Source organism: Lipophrys pholis, assembly GCF_963383615.2.
Source record: "Lipophrys pholis genome assembly, chromosome: 14".
In the NCBI taxonomy this organism is placed as follows: domain Eukaryota; kingdom Metazoa; phylum Chordata; class Actinopteri; order Blenniiformes; family Blenniidae; genus Lipophrys; species Lipophrys pholis.
Window position 1 is genome coordinate 22,517,036 of NC_137633.1, and position 16,047 is coordinate 22,533,082.

The 16,047-nt window shown below is 44.7% G+C and overlaps 1 protein-coding gene across 1 annotated transcript in view; it reads right to left on the reverse strand.

Annotated features, from left to right (window-relative positions):
- The window catches only part of evla (Enah/Vasp-like a), a 39,331-nt gene that overhangs the window by 1,340 nt on the left and 21,944 nt on the right, over window positions 1-16,047 (reverse strand). Inside the window, exons 2-13 of the mRNA XM_080480790.1 lie at window positions 15,744-15,912; window positions 12,026-12,206; window positions 6,770-6,827; window positions 5,368-5,429; window positions 3,445-4,428; window positions 1,969-2,222; window positions 1,697-1,812; window positions 1,518-1,545; window positions 1,229-1,262; window positions 414-474; window positions 212-269; window positions 66-123 (exon numbers count right to left, since the gene is read on the reverse strand). Of these exons, the coding sequence (XP_080336916.1) occupies window positions 66-123; window positions 212-269; window positions 414-474; window positions 1,229-1,262; window positions 1,518-1,545; window positions 1,697-1,812; window positions 1,969-2,222; window positions 3,445-4,428; window positions 5,368-5,429; window positions 6,770-6,827; window positions 12,026-12,206; window positions 15,744-15,912 (2,063 nt within the window). The remainder of the gene's footprint in view (window positions 1-65; window positions 124-211; window positions 270-413; window positions 475-1,228; window positions 1,263-1,517; window positions 1,546-1,696; window positions 1,813-1,968; window positions 2,223-3,444; window positions 4,429-5,367; window positions 5,430-6,769; window positions 6,828-12,025; window positions 12,207-15,743; window positions 15,913-16,047) is intronic.

The window sequence follows — 16,047 nt, forward strand, 5'->3', positions numbered from 1 at the left end:
TTCAAACTGAAGCTGTTGTAAAAATGTATGGGAAAAGATTAATAATGAGGCGCGGCATCGCTTACCATTAATGATTTCATCTTTCACCTTATGCAACTCGCGCACAACTTCATCCAAAATTTCCTGCAACGCAACAAAAAGGGAAAAAAATTTAAACTGCGTGTAAAACTGACAGAATTATCAGTGTGACGCAAAACTGTGGAAGTAAAACCTGTTTCATCCTGTCAAACTCTGTGTCTGATTCACTGGTGCTGCCGATGGGTCTCACTCTGAAAACAAACATCAACAGTCAGACGTTTCTCCCTTCTGATCAACCTTTCACTGCTGCTGCTGGTTTCTACAGTGCAAAAATATTTATGAATAGATCCCCGATAGCATCTGCTTATCTCCTCCTCCGCTTCACGTGTGCAGACCTGGACACCAGCGAAGACTTTTCCGCAGAGTTGGATCGTTCCCACGGCTTCTTCACAGCATCTGAAGGAAAACAAAGGACAGAGTTGAACAAAATGATAACTTATTAGCTTCATGATGCTAAATGTAATGAAATGAAGGCTCTTTAATGCTAAAGTTATAGTGATCAGACGTTTGCTTTGTCCTTCACTGTCTGCTTCTTCACTGCATTTAATAATGAATTTAGTTTATCACAGGGAAAAGCTACAGAAATATCAACGTTAAATCAAGGAGACAATAAATCTGCTTCCTGATTGAATTACAGCTTTACATAAAGATTGACGGGGTCATAGTATGTAAAATTCACTGGCACATGGCACCACGAGAGGAAGTACTTCCTCCTATTCCCAAGATGGGCATGTGTGGGCGGAGCCAGTCCAGCTCACACAGACACAGCAGATTCTGAATGCAGCGCCCATGATCCAAGATTTAAATGGAGGAAAATCAAGAAAAAGCTTAATTTGGGGCAATAAATTTTGAATACAAAGTTTTTTGACCAACGAGACCCATGTGAAGGGGTTGAAAAGCTGAATAATATGAGCCCTTTAATGTCACTTAAACCAAATAACCATCAGGGGGCGCACGTGGTGGCACATGGTGGCCAGACAGGTTAGAGAGGCTTTATATAATTGAGTGAACTGATCCAAACAATGACCCCTTATTGATGAATAATATGTGAATATGAATGATTTATTCCTGGTTTTGTTTGTAATTATTTCCATTTATTTCTAAAGTGAACTCTGAATCAGTTCAGCAGGTAACGTCGTGGTGAAAGTACCTGTTGAGTTCTGCCCCCGACCACTCGAGTCATCCTGCAGGACAGAGAATCATCGTAATGAAGATTAAATTCCAATTTATTGTAAAAACAAAAATGAGCAACCAACTATAACCACTTTTGTATTAAAGCTCACTGAAGATAAACATCTCCAGACCAGAGTGAGTTAAAGTTCACACATGTGAGTGGAGTTTATTTATAATCAAGCTCTCAACACTGAGATAAATTCATGTGATTGCTAAAAATATTGACGTGTTGCTCTGAAGGTTGCTGTGAAGTGTGACACGCTCACCTCGTCAGGTTTCTCAGAAGCTTTCCGTCTAAATAAAAAAGGAGGAATGAAAGCTGGTTTTATTGTCAGCTTTCTCTAGTGATTTTTCCACAGTGAATCACTCAGAGTTAAAGCGCTGGAACAGGTTTTGTGTGTTTCCCTGTGTGATTCACTGGTTGATGGGCGTGTGTTGGATTTACCTGCGAGCTAGTAAGGCATTCATCTCCTGCATGAGTCCCTCCCCGCCACCGCCACTGCCTCCACTAGACCGGTTGGAGTCACTTTTACCTCCAGATGCCGGCGGACTGCTCTCATCCTGAAGAACACATTATATAATGGGTTTCACTTTCTGACTGGGGAGGGGGTCAGGACCCCCCAGGACCCCATGGACCTCCTCCACACCACCTGGCAGCTTTACTCGGTAAACAACCAGACTGATCTCCACCTCGGGAGGTTCACTGAGGGTTCTCACCCGATGAACTTTACGTAGTTTGGCTCCAGCCAGAGCTGCCGCCAGTCCTGAGGGTTGGTGCTGGACCCCGGGCGGCCCCCCGGGGGGCCCCCCGCCGGCAGGCAGGGGAGGGGGCATCGGCGGGGGCACGGCCATTGGGGGTGGTGGCCCCGGCGGGGGCGGGGGGGCCGGAGGACCGGCCATCGGGGCAGGAACTGCAGCGGGAGGAGGCGCTACAGAGAGCATGGCGGGGTGACCTGCAGAGACAGGGGGGCCTGGGGGTGGGGGGAGGGGGGGGCAGACATACAGCAGGTTAATGTGCTGCATGGGGCCACGCGCATGTTTTACCCCCCGGAAGAGGATGGAAAGAGTCTGAGTCTAAAATTAAACCAGATCCTGTCCAGTGTGTTGCACTATGTTTATTTACACAACAGTTTTCATGTTGAGGGTTTTGTGGGTTATAAGACAAATATCCAGCAGCTTCACAAAACCAGTGGTTTTAGTTTAATGTCTTAAGTTCTTCTTGCAGGTAATTTAGTTGTAATGAACGCAGGATGTTTTTATTTTATTAGGACTTTTTTTTTTTTTTTATCAGGTTTTCACTAATGAACTCAAACTTTCATGTTTATTTTGACACCAGTAAAAGAATAACTCCCGTGTATCTGTCAGGGCAGATTTACTTTTGGTTTTCAGGACCTTTTCTTCTTTTTTCATTTCATTTTTACAGCTAAGAGGACAAAAGCTTATCTTCTCTGGATGGCAGATTAATGTTCTCTAAACATAAACACTGGACATACTTTTTCTCGTTAGGTAGTAATCTATTTTTCTGAATGAAATAAGTGCCAATTTTGAACTATACTAACTCTATTCACTACAATTTCGTCTACTCTGGTTCAGTTCAGCGAGTTTTCACAGTTTTGAATGTTTTTGGTGTGTTGTGTTGCACACTCCTAAGCCTTTGAGCCCCTAAATCGATCTTCCACACTGAGATCCAGATTCCGGCCTGAGACGTAAAAAACGGTTGAAGTTGATGGTGGAGTCCTGCAGCAGATTGTGTGACTCCCATAGAGTGCTGATCCACGTCAGACCAGGGATATATGCAAGTGACAGAACTAAATCCACAGAAGAAGTGAGATACTTTACAGTGTTTTCAGTAACTTGAAACTTGACATGAGCTCACAGGGGAAAAGGTTTTTAGCACTTTGCATGGACTGATTTCTTATTTATTGTATTAGTTTTGATGAAAACAGACTCTACTTTTAGTGAGGACTTTGATGTTATAGGTGTAAACGGTGTGTCAGGATACGTCTGATGTGGGTGGATTGTGGGCTGACAGTGTTTATTCACTCTGTGCGTGTGTGTGTGTGTATGTGCACGCGTGTGTGTTTTACACACATTACTTTCATATATGCACAGACGAGCCATGGTGAACATACACAGTCACACACATGTACACATGTGAGAGACTTCCTCCTCCTCTCTCCTCCTCATACTTACTGCTGCTGGCCATGGGGGCCGGCTGGGGGACAGGGGAGGGGGTCTTCTTGGGCGAGCCCCCGTCAGACATGGCAGTGTAAGAGGGGGGCGAGGAGGAAGAGGAGGAGGTGGAAGTGGTGGTGTGGGGCTGGGCCTGCTGGTGGTACACCTGCTGCTGCGGCTGCTGCTGCTGCTGTTGTTGTTGTTGGTGGAGGTGGTGGTGGTGGTGGTGGTGGTGTTGCTGCTGATGCTGCTGAGGGTGGAAGGTGGAGGGGTACTGGGGCGGGTGGCCGGGGCCGGGGCCCGGGGCTGTCTGGCCTATCAGAGGAGGCAGCGGGACGGCCTCGCAGTACTGAGGCGTGAGTGGCAGGTGCTGGGAGTGAGGAGAATAGGAGTCGTCTGGCTGGCCATTGGAGTGAGGGTGGGGCTGGTGCTGGTGCTGGGCGTACTGGGGGGGGCCCGTCACGGCGCTCGGATCGAGGGGCGGGGGCTTCATCCGACTGCTAAGGGGCGGGAGGGGGTGAGCCATCGGGAGGACCGGCTGCGGGGGCATGACCTGCTTCACAGGCATGGCCATCATGACTGGGGGGGAGGAGGAGGGGGGCAGCTGGGCGTACATCTGCTGCAAGTGCGAGGCAGACCAGGTGCCGTGTTTGGGAGGGAGCATGATGTCTTGCTGCTGCTGGAGGAGCAGGTGGCGGGCTGCGGTGGGGGGAGACAGGGGGATCTGACGGACCTGTCGGCCCTGGGTGGTCACTCCCGCCCCGACCGGGGAAAAAGCCGAGGCCAGCGAGGTGGAGAGCTGGGAGGAGAGCTGGGCCTTGTCCCTAGCAGCCCCCGCCTCTTTCTCCTGAGCGGGAGAGATGGAGGCGGAGGAGGGAGGAGAGGAGGAGGCCACACGGACGTAGGAAGGGGGCAGTGTGCTAGCTCTGTACTGTCTGTACTCTGGAGGAGTGTCTGGTTGGGTGGGAGGGGTCGAGACTTTATATTGCAGAGTGGAAACGACTGTGACGGGCAAAGAGAGAGAGACAGAGAGAGGAGAGAGAGAGAGAGAGAGAGAGAGAGAGGGAGGGAGGGAGGGAGAGGAAGAGGAGATGCAGACGAAGAGGAGGACGAAGGAGGGCAACAAACAAAGGAAAACAGAAAAGAGAAAAACGTGAGAATGAAAAGCAACCAACTGAGCAACAAAGCAAGTAAAGATGAGAAAATCAGGAGCAGTCCAAAAAACGGAAGCCAGTAGCAAATAAGAAAGAATCAAAATATCATAAAAAAGAACAAGCAGCAGAATGCAACATGACTGAGCCATGATCAGAAAGCATATGGCATTCCCCCCCAACAGTAGCTGGAAGAAAGAGATGGCAGTAGAGCATGTTGCAGGGGCGGGGGGACACCGAGGTCGCCAGCGACACCGGGGACAAAGGAGGATGTTTAAGTCTGTGTGTGTACTTAAAGGGCAGACTTGAACATTGATATGTGTGCATGGATAAAAAAGCATACGGGCATACAGACTGGGGAGATGTGATTGGGACTAAGGCGGGAAACACTAAGACAAAGCACACTGGGAAAACCTGTTTACCTCAGAGGAACTGCTGTAACAAGAGACGCAATCACTGGTTATCGGTTAATGATGGAATCAACCCGTTTGCTTTGGGAAAGCAAAGTGTGTGTAGTCCCTTACCCATTAAAGAAAAGACAAAGCACAAGCAAACAAGACTGTTTATTGACATATGGAGGGGTGGGTGAGACCGTCTTGGTCAAAAGGTTTGCGTGTGTCCCCGATCATGTGCAGCTTGGTTTCCAGAGCAGCTTGTGTTTGTGTGTGTGTGTGTGTGTGTGTGTGTGTGTGTGTGTGTGTGTGTGTGTGTGTGGGTGCGTGTGTGTGTGTGTGAGTGTGTGTGTGTGTGTGTGTATAGCTGGGCGTGGGTGTGTTTGTTCAGACCTCACCTGATCCTGATGTCCGTCGCTCCCTCTCCTTGTGCGCCTGCATCTGATGTTGCTCCATCATCCTATCAAGTGCAAGGACGTCACGGCTCTTTAAAGCGACACTTTTACAGAGTCTGATCAAAACAATCCAGCCTCGTGTGTAACGTGTTGAATGTGGCCGCTCACTGATGAGACCGCGTCAACAGAGCGGAGCGCTAAAACTGGTGTTTTCATTAGACTGAATCCTGCACAGAGTGGAAGTTACAAATGAAGTAATGTAAAACTTTAGCTTAATCTAATGCTGAGAAACCTCTTGTTTCAATGTATTTGATCATCTAGTGAGATAAAGAAGATTAATACTGTAAGGTAAAACCACGCACGTCACCCTGGACCATTTTCTAGCTGTGCCACTTTAGGTTTAGAGACTTTAAGAGATTGTTTACTGCGCTAAGCTTCTTTCCCTGTCACCAATGCATGGCACTAACACGATGGATCTAACGGATTAACCCTTCATTGGCCACTATAACAACCCATATAGTAATAACAGCCAATGATCTAATAATTTTGGCCATTTTAAAGGTAATAATTTTCCAATATTGTGATGATATATTTGATCCATTATCGTAATAACATTTTACAATTATCAAAGGACGGAGTAGCGATTTTATAAAATCCTTTCAAAAAGTAATAGCTACAGCTAATAATGTAATAATACACAAACAAGACTGTCTTTCTTGGAAATAAAAGCTGTTTTTGAAGGTTTTGTGCAGTTTGTTCACGGAGAATAATGACAGTGAATTCGTCATATATTTCATGTACTCTGCAACATGCTCTGTCAATCATGGCTGTAAAAACATCTTTCACTATTTTATTACATTACTGGCTGGTACAGGAGCTCATTGTTATACTGGAAAATGGAACTCTAAGTCAGAGTGTGTTGAGGGGATATTTAAAGTGTAAATAAACTCCCTTATGTGCCATTCATGTTATAATAAATCCTGTTGAAAACAACTAAATCCCTTAAAATCAACCTCATTTCAACACTCTGATTTGGACAAATCCTACATTGGACTCTTGACGACATTTACCACTGTACCACCATTAAATGTATCTGACTTATTAGAAGAGCGACTGTGTTGACTCAATTCTAGTATGTTTGATAATTCACTCTACTCTGGAGTATTAGATATTTATTATGTTTGTTCTCTCTTCTATTTCAATGTAAAAAAATCCCCAGAGACGAATTTGCTCTAATTGTCACGACGTGGATAAACTTGAATCCTATTTAATAAATCAATCCACTGTTCCTGTACATGAGCATCATGCTGACACCGCTGTTCCGACGACATTATCTAAATGATTTAAACCACAGATCGATATTTGCATATTTTAGTCGTTTTTTTCATTTGTATTTTTTAAGTACCTCCTCTGAGCCTCATTCTCGTCTGACGACGGCCCATTTTGGCGTTGAACCACCGGACCTGAAAGACAAAGCAGAAAGACACTGGCTTGTACGACAAAAGAATAAGGTGAAGCGTTACATCTCACAATCATTTCAGTCTGCAATCATCTTCATCGCTGCAGCGCAGAGGCAGAAACGAGCAGAGCAACACAATCCAGATGTGTTCAACGTGTAACATTCAAGTCCCACAAATTACAGCAATCTTCTATAAACGAGTACCAGTAGTAGGTGGAGGAACGGCAGCAGCATCATGTGAGGACCCTCGAGGTCCTGCAGCCTTACAGGGTGTGATTCACTCAACATGTTGTTGGCCGCAGGAATTTCACTGCTGAACCGCAGCAGGAGGAAAAGAAATCCTGGGAATATCGTGTGAATGGGAATTAAATCAGGACATGATGCAGGCGAGCGATCTGTGGTGTTTAATGAAGTCACTTGAGCACACACTGCATGTTAACGACTGCTGTATCGACCTCTGGACGATCCACATCTGCCCCGCCGTCCGCCGCTGGGCGCTGAGCCGGCTGATCGACTGCAGCCTGCATGTGACCGAGTCTCAGCCGCGTTCGGCAGCAGCTATTAATGTCAACAGCTCTGATCACATATCAGCAGAATACCAGTCATTAGACTGCAGCACCCACCATGACCTCGCCCATGGGTGAAGCTCATCCATGGGTGATATTTCCGTTGGCGGTGTCTGGAGGATGGGGGCCATGGGGGCCATGGGGGTAGGGGGCGGGGCCATAGGGGCAGTCAACATGCGGCAGAGCAGCACAGCGCGGTCTGGAACTATCCTCACACCACCGCTTCAAAACCTTCAACTGTTTTGAAACAATCTTCATTCGTAGCTGAACGAATCAGGTCCAGAGAAGTTTTAGGTGGAACTGCGGCCGAGTTCTCTCTTTAAGATGGAAGATGAATGTAGAATACTGCTGATTCCGCAGCAGCCGCAGTCGATTCCTCTGTTCAACAAAAGCATTTTACCAATTTGAGCACAAAGAAGTTTACAAACTTGAGTGAGTTTTGTGCAAATCAGTGTTTGCATGTGAAAGGATGAAACCATTAAAGTGTCATGTGGGATTACGTTTTTAAAACTCCATGTCAGCAGAGATCCATTTGATTTCATATTAGAGCACGACGACATGTTTGAGGAGTTTTGTTTTTTAATTATAGTGCAGCTGATTGTTTTCCTCTTTACATCCCCACTTCTTTTTCATTTAGTTGTTTTTGTGTCTGTCGAAAGTCTGTAATGATTGTAGGTACAAATTACTCTTTAAATCAACTATATACATTAGAAAAGTTGGTTATGTGTCTTGTTTTGGTTTGTGCCGCCTCATTGAGAAGTGATGGTGTTTTCAGATACAGTAAAAAGTCAAATTGACTCATTGGCTAAGCTATTTTTATCCTCGTGTAACTGATTCTATATGACTTCTTTATTTTCCACGGTCAGCTTGGACTGGTCTCCTTGGTTAAACTCTTTATTATCTGCAGTTATTAAACTACTCAACAGAAACCTGAATAAACAGCTTCTCTGTGTTAAAAAAAAAAGAGAAATAAAACTGGTTTAATGTTGCCAATTATCATTTAGTGAAACATTATTTTCGAGTTTTACAGTGAGAAACATTGCTTACTTCTTTATTCCTGCACGGCCGTTCACACGTCTGTCAGATGTGAGTTTCATTTCATTTTCATAATAACGAAATCGGCCAGCCGGACGCTGTGATTCCAATCCAAACTCGCCTCAAAGCCACGTTGTCAGAGGGAGCTTCTGAAAACACCCATAATGCAACAGCAATATGAGACACCTGAAGGATTCGTTAAAATTGTTGAGTTGTTAAGATTGGAGTCATTTTCGGTAGTAATTGTTTGTTTTTGTGAAAATCGAGACTTTTTCATCACATGTATTCTGCGTAAATCGTAGATGTTTTTCAAAAGTAATACTCTGTACCACAACAAAGAAAAACTTCGATCTAAAGGTTATCATGGCACTCTTTGACCTACTCAGAATGATACTGGGCTGAATCCTGTGACTTCAGAGTGAAGGAGAACTGAGGGGAAGACTCGTGGCTGGGCGTCTCCTCCCCTCTTCTAAACTGAGAATCTCCACTAAAACCGATTTTTTATTAAAAATCCTAATAGGACTTTCTCCAGTATTCAACTCTGTGAGACTTCAGTCAATCTATTTTACTTATAAATACCTTCAGTGACTGAAAACCAGAGAAACCTGAAAGCACAAAGCATCACAGCATTAAATGAGACGGACGTTCAGCAGGTTTGTGTTGTCATTAATGCCACCATGACGTCAGTGAAGAAGCATTTTACGATCAGGTAATGAGAAAACATAGAATAAAACCTTCAGTCTTTTTAAAAGCACAGAAACAGCCACTCTCTGAAAAATGAGAGGAACGTAGAATAATGGGAGTCTTTAGAACGAAATACAGAAAATCTGCACATTTGAATTCTCACACCATAACAGGCGTTAATACGGAGCGTGTGTATCCATTGCAGATGCTTACATTTATGAACGAAAACACAAACAGCATGCTGGGCTCTGCAAACAGCTTCACAAAGTGTTTTCTGTGAGACTTCAGGGACTCGGCACAACCCAATTAACACGACATTAACACTCTGTTTTCCTTTCTACAGATATTAATGAGCTATATGTGACGGAGACACTTATCACCCAGCGCGCAAGTCTGTGTGTGTGTGTCTGACTCATGCTATACGTCTCGGGCCGTTGCCATGGTGAAGGTCAATAAAGAGCAGGACGCTCAGGGACGACGGGCCTGATCAGGCTTGCAGGCTTTTGACTGGAGCTCAGGAGACGAGACGTGTCTCTGTGTCTCCGTGTCTCCATGTCTTCATCTGGCCACAGAAAACCATTTATTCCTTCTTGTCGTCTCCGTTTTCTTTACATGCACACACATTTAAACTGTGCAGATCAGGCGACATTGAAAACTTTCTTTTTCCATGGAGCGGATCAGAAAGTAGCATCAGATAATCAGTCGTGTTTCTTCGGCTCCAGACTCGAGGAACATTTCAATTTGAGCCGACAGCTTCAGGTCTCCATCTGCCTCAAGGCCCCGAAGCCTGTTACTAATATAACTCCATGTAATCTTAGAGACACCGTATGCAACTCACTCACTGATGCACATTTTTAAATAAATCCTTACCTAACAACTATAAATATAGACTGTAAAGCTGGACTGTGGATAAAATGATAAAAACCTATTAAAAATTTAAGCCAAAATAACAAATCTGAGAAGATATTCCACTACAAGGTGACGAGATAAATTTGGAAGAGTGAATAAATAGCGAAGCAGAAATAAAGACAAATCCAAGTTGTCTAACATGTATTCAACACGTATTCTCTAACTGCACGTCCTCGTTACGATTCATCTTTGAGACGTTTATATGGAATACAGAGTAACTGTGAACCGCAGAAATGAGGGAAACAGACATGTATAAAATATAAATGAGCATTTTTGGTAAAAAAAGAAGAAAAAATCAGTTTTATCTTCAGATGCAACTCCAAATTCATGATATGATTTTTTTTTTATTGTTCTGTTATTTCTACACTGAAAACCTTTAAATTAAAAGGTTTTAAGGTTTGTCTTAATTGATAATAACTTCAGTTTGATATTAACAGAAAGAAAACAACGACTGTGAAAACATGAAATATTCCTCAGTATTACAACATTAACATTATTTTCCATGAATACAAACATTTAAGCAGGTTGTTTATGTCTTTATGCTTTGAGATTTTAACTGAACTCCTTCTATGTTCCATTACTTGTGCGTTTCAGAAGTTTTGCATTTGGTTGTTTTCTCTGGAGTTCTCGTGCTTCTGGCCTCCAGGAATTAAATAATTTCAGCGCTCAATCCAACCTTTAAGTTTCTATGAACTAATACTGTCATTTTGAATGTGCAGAGCTTGAATACACCGTGCATGGAAACAGACTTTATTCTAGTCTTTTTCCACTTGCACATTGTGCCTGTTCATATCACAACAAAAACAATATATTGTGGTCAGAGGTGCTGGGAAACGTAGCAGAGGTGATATTTTCAAAATAAAGAATCCGCTACTTTCCACCCCAGATTCAAACTGTTACTCCTGAAGTGCGAAGAAATGTTCACCGTCCCTCCATCTGCCGGGCGGTCTGTTGCCGTGAAATGAATATTTGTGGTGCAGAAGCTCACTTACTGAGGACGATAATAGCAGAAGAAACCCGCCTGAGCACACCAGGTGAAACGTTTGGAGTCCGCATGGTGGGAACTTCCCTAATCCTCTGCAGCCTGTCAACACTTTATGACACCGGAGTGTCTCTTCCACTTATTCCAACAAGGAATAGCTTGCAGGACGTGGTTAAATGAGCGAGGAAGCATTTCCCGTGGAGGGAGACGGCGTTCATGACGAGGCCCATGATAAAGAAAGGAGAGCCGCCCTGCGAGGGTCACGACACGAAGGCTCCACAAGGATATTTTAGCCACCAACAGGAGGGTCACAAGGGTGGGATGGGATGACACCGCAGTTAAAACACTCACATATTCACTTTCAGTATCTGATGAGCACACGCACTCACACACACATACGGATTAAAAGTAGCTTGTAACCTGAGATGCCAAAAGTTATTTACACCTATTTACACCAACAGTGAGAAGACTTAGAGCGAGTTTAGCTTCAGTTTAGCTTCTGCTATGTGTCAGTGAAAACATCTTTTAATATCGATATAGTTGATGAAATGTGCTAAATTAAACACAAGCACACTCTGCGTGTTTTACTTCTTTTACCTTTTAGTAGAAAAAACAACAAACAGAGGCAGAACAAGCTGATAACCCTCCACACTTCTGATTTCCTCTAACCTGAAACGTCCTGAAATAGTTTAGCACCGGAGACTAAACCAAACCCAAACCATCACCACTGAGCCACTTTATTGTTTGGTGTCTTCGCTCTGCAATGCTGCAGTACATGATCTGAACCAGCAGGGGGCGGCAGATCTCAGCGTAGCTACACTACAGGGGCCATAGAGGTCTACACTGTGTTACTGAACATAGGAGTTCTGAATAGCTGCCTATATATAACTCATAGTGTCTGTTCATCTTGTTTATAAGAACATTAAGCTGGAGAGTGTTCATTTAGAGAAAACAGTTTACAAACTGAGTGGAAAATGTCACTCAGACAAAGAGCCCAGCTCTAACACAACAGTTTGACGCGCTCACCTCCGCTGTCAGGCGAGCTGAGCACGTTGAGGGCGAACAGCATGGCGTTGGAGAAGGTGGTGGCCTCCTCCTTACTGGCAAAGTTCAGCCCATAGACCTGCCGGGCGTCGCGCCACTGGTGGAAGGTCGGTGTGGCCTGGTTGTATTTCAGGCCCTTCACAATGGAGTAGTTAATCACCACCTGGGACGAGGGAAGGAAAATCAAACGGCCAATGAAAAGTGTGCATCAGGTGAAGGAACACCTTCTCACATGTTGAGATGAGGGGAAGAGATTTAGTCACTCATCCTCCTCTGAGTGAGTTTCAGCTGCTCTCATGTCCACAGAATCACTACGATCAGGAACATCTGGACTGGATCCATGCAAGACTGGATTCAATAAACTCTTTCCCACCGACTCTTTAAATTCTCCAGCTTATTCAAAACACGATGCGAACTAACAGGAGCGGTAACATTTCTTCTATAGCAGCTTCTCTTCATCGGCTTTCAGTGAAAAACAACATAAAATACAACATTTCTCTTTGAATGCAGATGTTCTTATTGAGCTCTTCTTGAGCTGTTAGTCTCATATAATCCCACCAGAACACTCGGTTCTCAGAGTTCTGCTGGTTGGAGGATCCTCCAGTCTCTAGAGTTCCATTTTTACTTTACTGACTCATGTGGAACAAACTCCCAGCTTCAGATGGATGGAGGGATGATTTGATGGATGGATGATGATGGAGGGATGATTTGATAGATGGATGATGATGGAGGGATGATGGATGGATGGTTGATAGATGGAGGGATGGGAGGATGGAGGGATTCGTGGATGTAGGGATGGGTGGATGGAGGGATGGATGTATGGAAGGATGGATGGATGGAGGGATGATGGATGGAAGGATGTATGATGGATGTATGGAAGGATGGAAGGATGGATGTATGGATGTATGGAGGGATGGAGGGATGGAGGGATGGGAGGCTCAGGTCCTCCTGCTCTGCTCCTGTCACTGTACAGGCCTTTGGCCCACTGAGTTCTTTGAAATGTTCAATAAATGAAGCTGAGTTGAGTTGAATCATTTTCTTTGTTAAGCTTCTGCATCTTTACACTTTGTTAGATCTTATAATTTACTGAACTTCTTTATTCTCTGTTTCTACAATTCATCATTTACTGTGTCTAGTCTGTCTCTCTCTCCTCTGTTCTCTCTCTCCTCTGTCTCTCTCCTCTGTTCTCTCTCCTCTGTTCTCTCTCTCCTCTGTTCTCTCTCTCCTCTGTTCTCTCTCTCCTCTGTCTCTCTCCTCAGTTCTCTCTCTCCTCTGTTCTCTCTCTCCTCTGTCTCTCTCCTCTGTTCTCTCTCTCCTCTGTTCTCTCTCTCCTCTGTCCTCTCTCCTCTGTTCTCTCTCCTCTGTTCTCTCTCCTCTGTCTCTCTCCTCTGTCTCTCTCATCTGTTCTCTCTCCTCTGTTCTCTCTCTCCTCTGTTCTCTCTCCTCTGTTCTCTCTCCTCTTCTCTCTCTCCTCTGTTCCTCTCCTCTTCTCTCTCTCCTCTGTTCTCTCTCCTCTGTTCCTCTCCTCTGTTCTCTCTCTCCTCTGTCTCTCTCATCTGTTCTCTCTCCTCTGTTCTCTCTCCTCTTCTCTCTCCTCTGTCTCTCTCATCTGTTCTCTCTCCTCTGTTCTCTCTCTCCTCTGTTCTCTCTCCTCTGTTCTCTCTCCTCTTCTCTCTCTCCTCTGTTCCTCTCCTCTTCTCTCTCTCCTCTGTTCTCTCTCCTCTGTTCCTCTCCTCTGTTCTCTCTCTCCTCTGTCTCTCTCATCTGTTCTCTCTCCTCTGTTCTCTCTCCTCTTCTCTCTCTCCTCTGTTCCTCTCCTCTGTTCTCTCTCCTCTGTTCCTCTCCTCTGTTCTCTCTCTCCTCTGTCTCTCTCATCTGTTCTCTCTCTCCTCTGTCTCTCTCCTCTGTTCTCTCTCTCTCCTCTGTTCTCGCTCTCTCCTCTGTCTCTCTCCTCAGGTCTCTCTCTCCTCTGTTCTCTCTCTCTCCTCTGTTCTCGCTCTCTCCTCTCTCTCTCCTCTGTTCTCTCTCTCCTCTGTTCTCTCTCTCTCCTCTGTCTCTCTCCTCTGTTCTCTCTCCTCTGTTCTCTCTCTCTCATCTGTTCTCTCTCCTCTGTTCTCTCTCCTCTTCTCTCTCTCCTCTGTTCCTCTCCTCTGTTCTCTCTCTCCTCTGTTCTCTCTCCTCTGTTCCTCTCCTCTGTTCTCTCTCTCCTCTGTCTCTCTCATCTGTTCTCTCTCCTCTGTTCTCTCTCTCCTCTGTCTCTCTCCTCTGTTCCTCTCCTCTGTTCTCTCTCCTCTGTCTCTCTCATCTGTTCTCTCTCCTCTGTTCTCTCTCTCCTCTGTCTCTCTCCTCTGTTCTCGCTCTCTCCTCTGTCTCTCTCCTCTGTTCTCTCTCTCCTCTGTTCTCTCTATCCTCTCTCTCTCCTCTGTTCTCTCTCTCTCCTCTGTTCTCGCTCTCTCCTCTGTCTCTCTCCTCTGTTCTCTCTCTCCTCTGTTCTCTCTCTCCTCCGTTCTCTCTCTCCTCTGTTCTCTCTCTCCTCTGTTCTCTCTCTCCTCCGTTCTCTCTCTCCCTGCAGGATCTCTGAAACTGGAGCTGCACTGTCCTGATCACTATTTCCTCGTACCTAAATCAAGTCTGCAGTGTGATGATTAGTTTTCAGTCTGTTGCTGGTCAGTTCCACTCTGTCCAGTGTTTTTGTCTTTAGGGTTAGACCAGCCCTGGTCCTGCAGTTTATCCAGGATATCCTCCTGAAGCAGGGACAGAAGTAAACCTGTAGGACAATCGACTCTGTGAGTCCGTTGATGACAGAGTTTGTCTTTTCCACTGTTTCTGATGCTTTTGATGTGGCATGAGATTGTATAGTGTAATTAGTGTTATATATAAAACTGTATCAAGTTGAATTGAATTAAGCTGTACTGGCGCCCTGCGACCCTGACATGGATGAAGCCGTATCAAAGATGGATGAACGGATGAATCAGGCAGTACATCATCTTAATACGGTCATGACAAGTTCTTTTTCCCCATAGTTTAGTTCAAACAGTACAAATATTTTTGATTTATCATACAAGTGAAATATTTTGATCGATATTTTTTTTCCCACAAGACAGGAGCTATAAGTTTTCATTGCTGTTTGTTTGTTAGAATAGAATACATAGAATAAAAAATACTTTTAAACCATTAATCTTTAGCTGGTTGGTTAACACAAGAACTCAGAAAGTTAGGGTTAGGTAATGGGACAATAAGAACTTATTTAATGTTCATAGAGATTCTCGAGGTGGACGGATGTTTTCTCTGACTGACTTCTTCCGGTACCATCCACAAGTTGAGCTTAAAAGTCAGAAAATATTAAAACATTTTTCCAGATCAAATGTTCCCCCTATTTTTAAAGGCCTTGAACGTTCCACAGAAAATTTTAAAAAGCAGAAAAAATAATAGATTATTAGTTTGAACAAGCATATTCATTCTAAACTATTTCTGTCTGCTGCAAATGCCTGAATGTTTTCTTATCTTTATTTTCATTTATTTTGAATTCTAATTTCAATTCTAGTTCTTTTTTTTTTTTACTTGTTTTTAGCGCCACCTTTAACAGTTTACATGTAACGCGTGTAGAAATAACTGAGAGAACAATGAACTTTCCACTGATGTTCAGGTGTTCGAGCGGCGCCGGTCCACGGCGAGCGGATCGGGTCTGATGACGGCTCACCTGCTGGTCCTGCAGCTTGACGCCCACCACTCTGAAGGTGTTGTTGGCAGTGTTGTGGTAGATGTTGATGCGGCTGAAGCCCTGCTGCCCCGGTTTGATGGGCACCCACTTCTTACTGGCGTCGTCGTAGACCATGACAGAGGCCCGCGCCTGGCAGATGCTCTGCTCACTGCGAGAGGACAGGAAACACCAGGACACGTTAACACACGCACGTAATCTGACTACTTTCACAGAAAATCACTGGAAAAGAAAGCAGGTTTGACTTTTTAAATTACAGAGGAGCTTCATGGCTCCCTTGGCGTCG